Consider the following 14372-nt stretch of genomic DNA (forward strand, 5'->3'; position numbering starts at 1 on the left):
TCCAGCCTTTATACATTACATTTTTGGCTAACTAACTATATTAGAAACATTTTTTTATTTTGCACAGCCTATTTACCTAGTTTTTATTTTGTCACTGAACTGTTCCTTTAAGTGATAACAGTTGCACGGTAACCCACAGCAACCAATCAGCAGTTAGCATGTATCGTTATTGTGCAGTCTGATTACTCATTGGTTGCTGAAAGTTATTACAGCTGAAAAAAATCTTTATATTCCTGAGAAATCATTATAACCACCCCTCATCCAAAGCCTCATGGTTTGACACCACTGTGTATTAATATCTGAGGATCAACTACTTTGAATGCATAGGCAGGTTCCTAAAAGTATTATTATTCCCCAAGGCTTTGAATATCGTTATACATTATTATGTAGAAAGTCACAATTAAATTAAATGAAAGAGATGATTTTTATGGTTTAATTTTTATTTCTAAATTACACTGTTTACACTACAAATAATTCACTCTACTTTTTAAAACGTTATTCTTGAACCAACATTTTTTTTTTTAGCTGTAATATTGATGTGGAGGGAGCAATCTCAGTGCATTGTGCCTGATCCTGAGCTTTGAGAAGGAGCCAGAACTTTAGGATGGAACTGCTTTGAGACAGCTATTGTTTCGCCCCTTCCCGTTGTATTGTACCACAACACCGTCATGCTCCGTAGCCCCACCTAGTGGTAAGGGTTTTCCTGCTTTGGTGCTATTCTCATGTCTACCACCAGGTGGGGCTAGAAATGTGAACAAATCCTTCAGCATAAGTGTCAGATAGCTGCTATCTTTTTAGCTGCCCATTGCTGTTGAGATGCTGCTGATGGGCTGCTGGGGAGGTGATATCAGTAAGGGTCTGGCCACATGAGCAGATTTGGGGAGATAAGTCGCCCCAGCGACAAATCTCCTCCTCCGACAATCCCCCCGAACTGCCTTCCGCCGGCTATAATGAAAATTGCCTGTGACAATGCACACGCGGCACTTCGTTTTCCCGAAGTTGCCGGAAGTTTCCTCGTGAGGCAACTTCAGAAAACGAAGTGCCGCGAGTGCATTGCCACGGGCGATTTTCATTTTAGCCGGCGGAGGGCAGGGGGAAGGCAGTTTGGGGAGATTGTCGCCCCAAAGAAGAGGAGATTTGTCGCTGGGGCGACTAATCTCCCCAAATCTGCTCGTGTGGCCAGACCCTAGTGACTGAAGTTTCTCAGAGAACAAGTCACATGACTGGGGGCACCTGCGAAACAGACAATATGTCCAGTCCCATGCCAAATTTCAAAATTAAATATAAAAAAAATCTGTTTTGTTTATTAAAAACGGATTTCAGTGCAGCACTATTAACTTTTGTGTTTTGAAAAGAAAAAAAAAAAGTTTTCCAGAGAAAGTATCCCTATAAGCAACCCATGAAACACATAAATATTTATCTTACCGGGAAACGGCTGGGAGATGATTTGGTTTTTGACGACAATGTGAGGGATTTGGGATTTGATCTGAACAGCTTCACGGGACAACTGGGCAAAGATCTCCTTACACAGGAGCACGTTCTGTGCGGCTTCCAGTCGGGTCTGCCAGTGTGGGGTGCCTGGAACAATAAGGTACCGGTATGAGGCCTTGTTGTATAAACTCCAGTGTCTATTTCACCATTATACACAGTGCCCTCTACTGGCACCAAGCCTTCCTTACACAATCAGTGGGACCCATTAAATAAAGGAATATTCTGTAAGATCTCACTGAAGAGATTCAACAAGATCCACTTCAGCCGTCTGCAAGTTTGGCCAAAGGGACGTAAGCGTATGTCTCTCTACTCATAAATCCTTAATGGGGATCTTCACTCAAAAATGAATTTTTAGGCAGAAAATTAAAATTTTAAGCAACTTTCCAATGTGCATTAACTGCACCGTTCCAATGGTTTTAACATGATTTTTAAGTATAATGTGCAGTTGATAGCAGCGTTTATCAGTTGTCTGGTTCTGACTCTTGAAACAATGTAGCAGAAGTCATTTCTCCTTCAAATCTGTTAAATGGCTGGTTCGCCTTTTAAGGAACAGTAACACTGAAAAATAGAAGTGTTTTTAAGAAAATATAATGTAGTGTTGTGTTGCACTGGTAAAACTGGTGTGTTTGCCTCAGAAACGCTACTATAGTTTATATAAACAAGCTGCTGTGTAGCCATGGGGGCAGCCATTCAAGCACAGGATATACAGTAGATAACAGATACGTACTACTATAGTTTATATAAACAAACTGCTGTGTAGCCATGGGGGCAGCCATTCAAGCACAGGACACACAGTAGATAACAGATAAGTACTACTATAGTTTATATAAACAAGCTGCTGTGTAGCAATGGGGTCAGCCATTCAAGCACAGGATACACAGTAGATAACTGATAAGTACTACTATAGTTTATATAAACAAGCTGCTGTGTAGCATGGGGGCAGCCATTCAAGCACAGGATATACAGTAGATAACAGATACGTACTACTATAGTTTATATAAACAAGCTGCTGTGTAGCCATGGGGGCAGACATTCAAGCACAGGATACACAGTAGATAACAGATAAGTACTACTATAGTTTATATAAACAAGCTGCTGTGTAGCCATGGGGGCAGACATTCAAGCACAGGATACACAGTAGATAACAGATAAGTACTACTATAGTTTATATAAACAAGCTGCTGTGTAGCCATGGGGGCAGACATTCAAGCACAGGATACACAGTAGATAACAGATAAGCTCTGTAGCATACAATAGGATTCTTCATTTTTTTGGCGTTACTGTTCCTTTAAGTTAACTTTTAGTGTGTTATAGAATAGACTAAACAATGTTTCAATTTTCTTTAATTATTCTTTTTTTTTTTTTATAGTTTTTGAAGTATTTGCCTTCTTCTTCCAGCTTTCAAATTGGGGACAATGAACCCATATAAAGACAAATGCTCTCTAAGGCTATTACTTTTTATTACTTATCTTTCTATTCAGGCCTTTCCTCTTCATATTTCAGTCTCTTATTCAAATCAATGCAGTGGCAGAACTACCGAGGGTGTAGAAGGTGAGATTGCACCAGGGCCTGCACCCCCTCAGGCCTGCCGGCGGTTCGCACAGTTGCGATCTGCCAAAAAATTCTCTTCCGGGGGGTGATGGGGGGGACCCAACTGCATGGCCTGCACCCGGGCCCACGCTCCCTAGTTACGTTACTGAATCAGTGCATGGTTGCTAGGTTAATTTGGACCCCGGCAACCAGATTGCTGAAATTTCAAACTGGAGAGCAGCTGAATAAAAAGCTAAATAACTAAAAACCACAAATAATAAAAAATGAAAACCAATGTCTCAGAATATCACTCTCTACATCATACTAAAATTGAATTTAAAGGTGAACAACCCTTTTAATATCAGCAGGCTTCTGCTATGTTGTTTAGGAGACTGAGCCAGGAAAGTGGAATACAGAAAGAAAGGGACCACCACACACACACACTGCTTTCAATAGCAATTACATTTAGAAACAACTGGCACAGAAATGACTGATAGGAGGCCTGATATAGGGAGCAGCACATTTAAATGAAGGAAACCCCCGTCACAAGAGCCGACACTCTATTTATATTAATGACAGGCGCAAGGGGGAATCAGACATTTATCTGGAAGCTGAAATAGTGCAGCAGGGTAGCTACAACTGATACAATGATTGTATTTCTACACAAGGTATTTATATGTTATGTACTGGAGTATGTCATCCTGTTATAAGTCATTATACAAATCCCTGGACATTATATGAATGACACAAAGACTAAAGTTGGCTCGTGTACCTGGTTTTGCCTTCGGCAAAGGACGCCTGAAAAGATTAACCGTTCCAAGGTCACCTATGTCCGGAGCTTGCTTTTGAATCGAAACCTACAAAATAAAATGAATATATATACCGTATATATAATAAATATGTAATTTAAGATAAACAACAGCTTAGAGGTTGGGATAAAGTACGGAGTTTGAAACAGACCTTGAGATAAGCCGACCCTTCCAGATCACTAGGGATGTGGACATCAAGAGGGCAGTAATCCTCTGGCATCTTTTTATCCAAGTCTATGTCTGTGTTTTTTATGACTTCAAAAGTACCATGATGAGGAAAGAGAGAGCCTACAAGTAAAAGAAAGGCAGAATCTTACATTGTTTAAAAGGGATAAAACAATTAATGAAACCCCCCCCCCAATCCTGTAGGCAATAATATATGGTTCTGATTTCACTTTGGGCTAAAAACATTCTTTAACTTTAAAAATTGCCCCTTTATTGGAGCTCCCTATAGATCTGCTAAGTTTTCTGAGTTTCAAATGAGAGGTGGGTGTGCCCTAACGTTCCTGCCAGAAGTAGAAGGGGGGCAGCCAATTACAGCCCTGCATTTACAGAAGCAAAGACAAGCTTCTGTTTCCTATCAGGTCCACCCAACTGCTGATTGGTTCGTGTCCTATAGGGCAGTGTGCTGAGTGCTGCCAGCTCCCCTGTACAGTAGGGTTTTTGCAGAAATTTTCAATAACTCACCCCAAAACACTACTTTTTCATAGGGATGCACCAAATCCACTATTTTGGATTGGGCCGAACCCCCGAATCCTTCATGAGAGATTCGAAATTATGTTTTTTTTCGTCCATGTTTTATGACAAAAAGTCATGCGATTTCCCTCCCCACCCCTAATTTGCATATGTAAATTAGGATTCAGTTTGGCCAGGCAGAAGGATCCAGCCAAACCGAATCCTGCTGAAAAAGGCCGAATTCTGGCCAAATCCCGAACCGAATCCTTGATTCGGTGCACCTACTTTTTTAAGCACATTGGGGGGAATTCACAAAAGTGTCGGGAACGAAAAAATGTCTTTAAAATGTCGTAGAAAGTGTCGTAGCAACAGCCGACAGATTCACAGAGCATTTCTCCGCCAATTTTCCGACATGTGCGACACTTTTGAATTAGTGTCGTTAAAAGTGGGCGTGGTTTTTTCGGCGCCACTTTTCCCGACATTTTTAAGAATTACTTGTAAACTCATTTTTTTTACCGACAATTTTTCAGACACTTTAGGCTCTCCAAAACGAAAATGTCTGTCAAATTGTCTTTTGAAAAGTCTTGGTAAATGTCGTTTGTACGATGAAAAGATATACGACATTTTAGAAAATTGACAGACTTACGAGACATTCAGAGATGGTAACATCTGCCTTTGTGAATTTGCCGTTCATACGACATTTTACAAATTTGCCACTTCTGGTTTACTTATTTTACCGGCACTTTTGTGAATTCCCCCCATTGTGTCTATCTTTAGAGGAGTATAATGCACTGGCACATTCTTGTTTTTCATTCAATATGTATTCATTAAAACAGGATTCATGAAACCATCCTTCCTAGCTAAGGGAAAACTCAATAATATTGGTGTGTAGGTGCATCTCAGGTCATTTTGTCTGGTCATGTGCTTTCAGAAAGAGCCAGCACTTTAAGATGGAATTGCTTTCTGGCAGGCTGTTGTTTCTTCTACTAATGTAACAGAATGTGTCTCAGTGGGACCTGGATTTTACTATTGAGTGCTGTTCTTAGATCAACCAGGCAGCTGTTATCTGGTTACCTTCCCATTGTTTTGCTGATGGGTTGCTGGGAGGAGGGGGAAGGAGGCGGGTGATATCACTCCAACTTGCAGTACAGCACTAAAGAATGACTGAAGTTTATAAGAGCACAAGTCACATGCCTGGGGGCACCTGGGAAACTGACAATATGTCTAGCCCCATGTCAGATTTCAAAATTAAATATAAAAAAAAATCTGTTTGCTCTTTTGAAAAACAGATTTCAGTGCAGAAGTGTGCTGGAATTGTGATAAGATGAAGAGGGGGTTTCCATAAAGTAGAGTATTTACTCACCACATAAGTGAAGTGGCCCAGGTGTCTGCTCCAGATTCATTTACAGAAGTGTGCTGGAGCAGCACTATTAACTGGTGCATTTTGAAGAAAAAAACATGTTTTCCTGTGACAGGATCCCTCTAATATACTGAAATTACTTCACCAGCAACTCTATAACAGGCTTTCAAAGTTGTCATAGCAGCTTCCCTTCTTCTAATCCTATGGGCTGTCCCAGACAAACAGTATTTGATTACAATGTAATTATCCTACCGCACACCTGTAGTTCACCAATCCTGCAAGCTGGTGGTGCGTTCCTTCCGTTGACCCGGCCGGGTCCCTTAGCAACCAATGTGTAAAAGAAACGGATCCGCACACACCGATTATGTGTGCGGATCCGTTTTTTTTACACCAGACAAACAGTAATCACTGGCAGTATTTCCACTTGTGGCATAAACTGTCATCATATTCTAGACACCAAGGACCACCAGCTGCTTTGAGAACTGGAAGACCCGCTGATGGCTTCTGGATTCCAGTTTAAAACAGTTGAACCAAATACAAAGACAACTCTCTTACCGGCGCTACGATAACTCAGGTCTCCCAGAATTTTGTCCCCCAACTTCCTCAGTTTCCAGTGCTGTCGCAGTCTCAGTAATTCAGAATTGAAGTCCCTCTGCCGCTTGTTCTCTTGGTTTTCTGCGACTGATTTGGACAACCTCTCTGCGCCTTTAAGAAGGATCTGTGCAGCTGCAGCCAAGGACTTCTTCTTAGAAACCAACAGCAGACCATGCTGATTCTGGTCAGAATGGAAAAGAATAGAAATACATTGAATCCCCTGTAGATACTGAGTCCAAATGCTCATAGGATGAGTGCTTACTCCAATGATAATTGACTTAATGGGAAGAAGAAGCCAAATGTGGGCACTACTATGAGATTCTACAGGCCAAGTCTAAATGGAAATAAAGCCCAAGATGGAACTATCGCGAAAATAAAAAATGTTCTAAACACAATCAATTAACTATTCTGCATCATTTCTGAAATAATCAAGTTTATCTTCACTAGTCTTTTATCAGCATCTGTTCTCTTCATTCTGTCTTCATGCAGCAGTTGGGTGTCATAAATGAGTTCCATTATATCTTATAGGGGGGCTATTATAATCACCAGACATCACGTCTCTCTACATGCAGGATTTGTGCAAAAGGCAGTTACTTTGTTAGATTTTGTTTGTTTAAGACTATGCAGAATATTTAATTGGTTGTATATAAAAAGTTTCTCATTTCAGTATGATGAAGCATGAATATTACATTTTAATTTTTGCGATAGTTCCCCCTTTAAAGCATTCAGTAAGTCAGCAGGGCATGGGGGTCTTTTTACTAGGAAAAGTAACTACTGGACTACAAATGTAGACAGACAGATACCGGCTTGGCAGGGAGTGCCTCTTGGGAGACAGGATCCAGGTGCATGTATCTCTTCTCCTTCACTATATTCAGGACATCATAGAGGACACACATCTCAGTGAGGGTGCTACGCAGATTGTTCCTTACAGAGTCCCAGGGCCACAGAGACGGCTGGAACTTTACTAAACCTGCAGAACGGAATTTATGTGCATTAATGAAAGGACATTTCATGAGCAAATTTAGGAACCTTCCAACATCCCATAATGCATTAAACAAAAGAGGGAGAGGAGGTGAAATGACGGGAAATAATGCTTTTACAATTTAGAACAAGGGTGAGTGCAATTAAAGAGGATATACACAAATTTGAATTGAAGCAACTTGGGTAACCAGTAACCAATCAGGAATTTGCTTTTAAAGTTCCAGAAGACCAGTAAAAACAAGCTGGATCGGCTGCTGTTGGTTAGTAATAGTAAGTGGGAGAAGTGTCTGGGCAGTGGGAGAGAGAGATGGAGGGAAGTGTCTGGGCAGTGGGAGAGAGATGGAGGGAAGTGTCTGGGCAGTGGGAGAGAGAGATGGAGGGAAGTGTCTGGGCAGTGGGAGAGAGAGATGGAGGGAAGTGTCTGGGCAGTGGGAGAGAGAGATGGAGGGAAGTCTCTGGGCAGTGGGAGAGAGAGATGGAGGGGAAGTCTCTGGGCAGTGGGAGAGAGAGATGGAGGGAAGTGTCTGGGCAGTGGGAGAGAGATGGAGGGAAGTGTCTGGGCAGTGGGAGAGAGAGATGGAGGGAAGTGTCTGGGCAGTGGGAGAGAGAGATGGAGGGAAGTCTCTGGGCAGTGGGAGAGAGAGATGGAGGGGAAGTCTCTGGGCAGTGGGAGAGAGAGATGGAGGGGAAGTCTCTGGGCAGTGGGAGAGAGAGGTGGAGGGAAGTCTCTAGGCAGTGGGAGAGAGAGATGGAGGAAAAGTCCCTGGGCAGTGGGAGAGAGAGATGGAGGGAAGTCTCTGGGCAGTGGGAGAGAGAGATGGAGAGGAAGTCTCTGGGCAGTGGGAGAGAGAGATGGAGGGAAGTCTCTGGGCAGTGGGAGAGAGAGATGGAGGGGAAGTCTCTGGGCAGTGGGAGAGAGAGGTGGAGGGAAGTCTCTAGGCAGTGGGAGAGAGAGATGGAGGAAAAGTCCCTGGGCAGTGGGAGAGAGAGATGGAGGGAAGTCTCTGGGCAGTGGGAGAGAGAGATGGAGGTAAGTCTCTGGGCAGTGGGAGAGAGAGATGGAGGTAAGTCTCTGGGCAGTGGGAGAGAGAGATGGAGGGAAGTCTCTGGGCAGTGGGAGAGAGATGGAGGGAAGTCTCTGGGCAGTGGGAGAGAGATGGAGGGGAAGTCTCTGGGCAGTGGGAGAGAGAGATGGAGAGGAAGTCTCTGGGCAGTGGGAGAGAGAGATGGAGAGGAAGTCTCTGGGCAGTGGGAGAGAGAGATGGAGAGGAAGTCTCTGGGCAGTGGGAGAGAGAGAGGGAGAGGAAGTCTCTGGGCAGTGGGAGAGAGAGATGGAGAGGAAGTCTCTGGGCAGTGGGAGAGAGAGATGGAGGGAAGTCTCTTGGCAGTGGGAGAGAGAGATGGAGAGGAAGTCTCTGGGCAGTGGGAGAGAGAGATGGAGAGGAAGTCTCTGGGCAGTGGGAGAGAGAGAGGGAGAGGAAGTCTCTGGGCAGTGGGAGAGAGAGAGATGGAGAGGAAGTCTCTGGGCAGTGGGAGAGAGATGGAGAGGAAGTCTCTGGGCAGTGGGAGAGAGAGATGGAGAGGAAGTCTCTGGGCAGTGGGAGAGAGAGGTGGAGGGAAGTCTCTAGGCAGTGGGAGAGAGAGATGGAGGAAAAGTCCCTGGGCAGTGGGAGAGAGAGATGGAGGGAAGTCTCTGGGCAGTGGGAGAGAGAGATGGAGAGGAAGTCTCTGGGCAGTGGGAGAGAGAGATGGAGGGGAAGTCTCTGGGCAGTGGGAGAGAGAGATGGAGGGGAAGTCTCTGGGCAGTGGGAGAGAGAGATGGAGGGGAAGTCTCTGGGCAGTGGGAGAGAGAGGTGGAGGGAAGTCTCTAGGCAGTGGGAGAGAGAGATGGAGGAAAAGTCCCTGGGCAGTGGGAGAGAGAGATGGAGGGAAGTCTCTGGGCAGTGGGAGAGAGAGATGGAGGTAAGTCTCTGGGCAGTGGGAGAGAGAGATGGAGGTAAGTCTCTGGGCAGTGGGAGAGAGAGATGGAGAGGAAGTCTCTGGGCAGTGGGAGAGAGAGATGGAGGGAAGTCTCTGGGCAGTGGGAGAGAGAGATGGAGGGGAAGTCTCTGGGCAGTGGGAGAGAGAGATGGAGGGGAAGTCTCTGGGCAGTGGGAGAGAGAGATGGAGGGGAAGTCTCTGGGCAGTGGGAGAGAGAGGTGGAGGGAAGTCTCTAGGCAGTGGGAGAGAGAGATGGAGGAAAAGTCCCTGGGCAGTGGGAGAGAGAGATGGAGGGAAGTCTCTGGGCAGTGGGAGAGAGAGATGGAGGTAAGTCTCTGGGCAGTGGGAGAGAGAGATGGAGGTAAGTCTCTGGGCAGTGGGAGAGAGAGATGGAGGGAAGTCTCTGGGCAGTGGGAGAGAGAAAGATGGAGGGAAGTCTCTGGGCAGTGGGAGAGAGATGGAGGGGAAGTCTCTGGGCAGTGGGAGAGAGAGATGGAGGGAAGTCTCTGGGCAGTGGGAGAGAGAGATGGAGAGGAAGTCTCTGGGCAGTGGGAGAGAGAGAGGGAGAGGAAGTCTCTGGGCAGTGGGAGAGAGAGAGGGAGAGGAAGTCTCTGGGCAGTGGGAGAGAGAGAGGGAGAGGAAGTCTCTGGGCAGTGGGAGAGAGATGGAGAGGAAGTCTCTGGGCAGTGGGAGAGAGAGATGGAGAGGAAGTCTCTGGGCAGTGGGAGAGAGAGATGGAGAGGAAGTCTCTGGGCAGTGGGAGAGAGATATGGAGAGGAAGTCTCTGGGCAGTGGGAGAGAGAGATGGAGAGGAAGTCTCTGGGCAGTGGGAGAGAGATGGAGAGGAAGTCTCTGGGCAGTGGGGAGAGAGATGGAGAGGAAGTCTCTGGGCAGTGGGAGAGAGAGATGGAGGGAAGTCTCTGGGCAGTGGGAGAGAGAGGTGGAGGGGAAGTCTCTGGGCAGTGGGAGAGAGAGATGGAGGGAGGTCTCTGGGCAGTGGGAGAGAGAGATGGAGAGGAAGTCTCTGGTAGTGGGAGAGAGAGAGATGGAGAGGAAGTCTCTGGGCAGTGGGAGAGAGAGATGGAGAGAGAAAGTCTCTGGGCAGTGGGAGAGAGAGATGGAGGGAAGTCTCTGGGCAGTGGGAGAGAGAGATGGAGGGAAGTCTCTGGGCAGTGGGAGAGAGAGATGGAGGGGAAGTCTCTGGGCAGTGGGAGAGAGAGATGGAGGGAAGTGTCTGGGCAGTGGGAGAGAGAGATGGAGGGAAAATGAAGCCAATGAAGTCAGTACCATAGAGTGACAGGTGAGGTACTAACATTCCCCATTACCTTCCTCTTCCTCCTGCTCCGCCCACTCGGGCTCCCGGAGCGCTTCCCCCTCCTCCTCCTCCCCGGACTCCTGACTGAAGTCAATGCGCTGAGCCAGCCGGGCCAGGTTCTGGGACATGGACAGAGGCAGCACGTAGGTCTCGGAGCCATCCAGCCCCACCTCCTGCACTTGCTTCTCGGCGGAAGACTCGATGCTGATATTCACCGCTGGACCCCCCGACATCTTTGCACAGATACAGAACAACCGGAACTCACTACAGACACCAGCTCACCCACGAGCATGCGCAGACTCCGTGCGTCAGCTCATCTACGGTACGCCTGTGAGGTCAAAAACTTGCGCACGCGTTTACCCAGTCGCCGAGTTGCAGAACAGTGGCTTTGTTTTTTCAATCCTCCCGTAACCGTTTGGTTTCTAATACCCTGTGTCCCAACCCCTAAATGAAGTTTATCAGTAATAACGATCTTAAAGGCACACATAGCTTTCCACCATTGTAGTCAGATTATACTGGTATAAAAGTAGTCGGAAACTCAGCCGCAAAGCAGGAGAGAAGTGCTGCTGGGCAAGAGACGGGAAGTGGACTTTCTTAAAGGAACAGTAACAACAAAAAAGTGTTTATAATATGTTAAAAAGTACAATATTATAATATGTTTAAAATATAATGTAGTGTTGCCCTGTAGTGGTAAAACTGCTGTGTTTGCTTCAGAAACACTGCTTTTGTTTATTTAAAGGATAAGTAAACCTTAAAAATAAAAGAAAAAAAATAATGTACATTGCAAACGTTCTTAGAATAGCACTCTCATCAATTTTACATTCACTTATTTTAAAGTTTTACTTACCCTTTAAATAAGCAGCTGAAAATGGAAAAAAGGCTATATGTCACAGGTTAAATAACAGATAACACCATTATGTTTTACAGAGCTTATCTGCTGTGTAACCTGAGCCTTTTCTCCTTTGAATGGCTGCCCCCATTGCTACTGCAGCTTATTTATATAAACAATAATAGTGTTTCTGAAGCAAACACACCAGATTTACCAGTGCAGGGCAACACTGCATTATATTTTTATTACTTTAAAACAATTTAATTTTTTGATGTTACTGTTCCTTTAATAGAAACATGCCATTTTAAGAAGTATGTGGTTAAAATACTAAGGGGGTTATTTACTAAATTCCGAATGCAAAAATCCCGAAAAATTTGTGGGGTTCTTTTTTTAATAAAATTGGACTTTTAAAAATTCACAAATTTTTTGGAATTTATTAAATCCCGAGGCTGGAAAAGTCCAAATCTGAAAATCTGGCATCTCAGACCTGTCGAGGTTGCATATAAGTCCCAATGGTTTTTTGATGTGCGCTGGGTTTTGTGCAATACCCCGAAGTTTGCGGGCAAAAAAGAAATCGGAGTTTTCGGGTGAAATATCCGGAAAAATCGTGAAAATCTGATTTTTTTTTCCCCGCAAAGCAAATTTTCGGCAAAGTGTAATAATAAATAAGCGTAAAAAACCCAAGCGGATTTGATCGGAGTTTGCAGCAGAGAATGTGGAGATAAAAATTGGACTTTGATGAATAACCCCCTAAATGTTTCTTAAAAAAAATATACACATTTTTTTTGTTTAATTTTTTGATATTAGTGCCCCTTAAAATGATGGCCTGCCTATAGGCTACAAATGCTCTGGTTCATGGGAAATAACTAGGTGGAGCAGCTGCTCCAGATCTGTCAGCCATTAGGAGGGAGGGTACAGGCAGTGTGTGCCACCATTAGGGGGTACACACTATTTAGGGGCCCCTGACTGTAGCAGAGGAGGGGGTTTAAGGGACACAAAGTTGCTAATTGCAGGTGCACAGGGTTTACGGTGGCCATAGACGTTACAATTCCGTTCTTTCCTTGAAAAGAAAAATCGTTCATTTCAATACAGACGTGTAGAGCTGATACAGGTACAAACAATAGAATTCTACCTGTATCTGACAATTCAGCATTAACAATGGCCGATGTTCGGGTGCCTTAAATGTAGGGATGCACCGAATCCACTATTTTGGATTCGGCCGAACCTCCAAATCCTTTGCGAAAGATTCGGCCGAATACCGAACCCAATATTGGTGGGAAGGGGAAAACATTTTTTACTTCCTTGCTTTGTGACAAAAAGTCAAGCGATTTCCCTACCCGCCCCTAATTTACATATACAAATTAGGGTTCTGATTCACCATGCAAAAGGATTCGGCGGAATCCTGCTGAAAAAGGCAGAATCCCGAACCCAATCCTGGATTCAGTGCATCCCTACTTAAAAGGCACCCAATCAAAATTTTCCGGCCAGCCTGATTGACGAGCTGACCGATATCAAAGTGTTCTGTCAATATTGGTCGGCTCGTCTCCCACCATACGTGCCCCGAATATCGTACAAAAATTTGTGGAGTGTTGAGTTACTAATTATGGCCACCTTGGGGTACAGGGACTGCTCATCTAATAGTATTGGGACCCCACAATCTCTGATGATAATCTGGGGTACAGTTGTAGGGGGCTGTGTTTTAGTTGTTACCGGGGGAACCAAAAACAGAGCATAAATCATGAAATGAGGCCCCAGCCAAAGGGAGTTTCTGATGGTGACCTTTTCTTACTTTTTTTTTTTATCAGAAGCCTCATTATTAACATATAATACACAAAAGCCATGAATATCCTGTAAATTATATCCTTATAAACGGTGAGTTCTGATGTCATCAGTTATAAACGGTGAGTTCTGATGTAATTTCTGTCACATGACTCACTGAAATTTGTGTATTATAATAAAGTACCCCCAGTTGTAAAGGAGTTCCATGACCTGTATAAAAACACTCGGCCTTCGGCCTCGTGTTTTTATATGGTCATGAAACTCCTCGGTAACTAATATCCCTATGTTTTACAAAAGGGGGTACTTTATTCACTATATAACAGAGGGCTTTAACCCAGTTACTCTGTCCCCTGCAGGGTCTGGGGTGAACAGGGCGACGAAAGCCAAGCACAATTTTCTACCTTCCCAACAAGAGGGTTCCCACTCAAGTAAAAGGGGTGAATTTGCAATTGGTCTTAATTTTTTGTAATTCCTCTGTTCTCAGTCAATATACTCCATCCACGCGAATGTTGTTCGGTCAGGTGGTGTAACCTAAGCAATAGACAGGCTGATACATTAGATAGGTATAAGAAGGGGTTGGATGGTGTTTAGCAAGTGAGGGAATACAGGGATATGGGAGATAGCTCATAGTACAAGTTGATCCAGGGACTGGTCCCATTGCCATTTTGGAGTCAGGAAGGATTTTCTCCTCTGAGGCAAATTGGAGAGACTTCAAATTGAGTATTTTGCCTTCCTCTGGATCAACTGGCAGGTTATATTTAGAGGTAAAAGGTTGAATGTGATGGATGTGTCTTTTTTCAACCTTACTTACTATGTTACTAACAAATAGAACAGGGGTTGAAGTGGTCACCTAGAGACAGTGAGAATCCAGTCCATTCGGCTGCATGCTGGTAATTATAAAATGTAAGGCCCTGACACTGTTCTACATGGATGTGGTTTAGCTGGTCATACCCAAGAGTTTCAGTCCACTCTCCCTTATGGGGATTTAAGACAATAGAGGTTGTAGCCAAACAGCTTGAAAAAAAAAAA

The 14372-nt window shown here is 44.6% G+C and overlaps 1 protein-coding gene across 2 annotated transcripts in view; it reads right to left on the reverse strand.

The window, feature by feature from the left end:
- med17.L (mediator complex subunit 17 L homeolog) overlaps positions 1-11101 on the reverse strand; it is a 28617-nt gene extending 17516 nt beyond the window's left edge. The window contains exons 1-6 of one of the 2 annotated variants that reach the window (XM_018244665.2): positions 10734-11101; positions 7263-7429; positions 6421-6640; positions 3982-4118; positions 3794-3878; positions 1426-1578 (exon numbers count right to left, since the gene is read on the reverse strand). In XM_018244665.2, coding sequence (XP_018100154.1) covers positions 1426-1578; positions 3794-3878; positions 3982-4118; positions 6421-6640; positions 7263-7429; positions 10734-10968 — 997 coding nt within the window. In that variant the 5' untranslated portion in view covers positions 10969-11101. 2 annotated transcript variants of the gene reach the window in all.
- Between the last annotated feature and the right edge of the window lie 3271 nt (positions 11102-14372).

Source organism: Xenopus laevis, chromosome 2L (assembly GCF_017654675.1).
Source record: "Xenopus laevis strain J_2021 chromosome 2L, Xenopus_laevis_v10.1, whole genome shotgun sequence".
Classification (NCBI taxonomy): Eukaryota; Metazoa; Chordata; class Amphibia; order Anura; family Pipidae; genus Xenopus; species Xenopus laevis.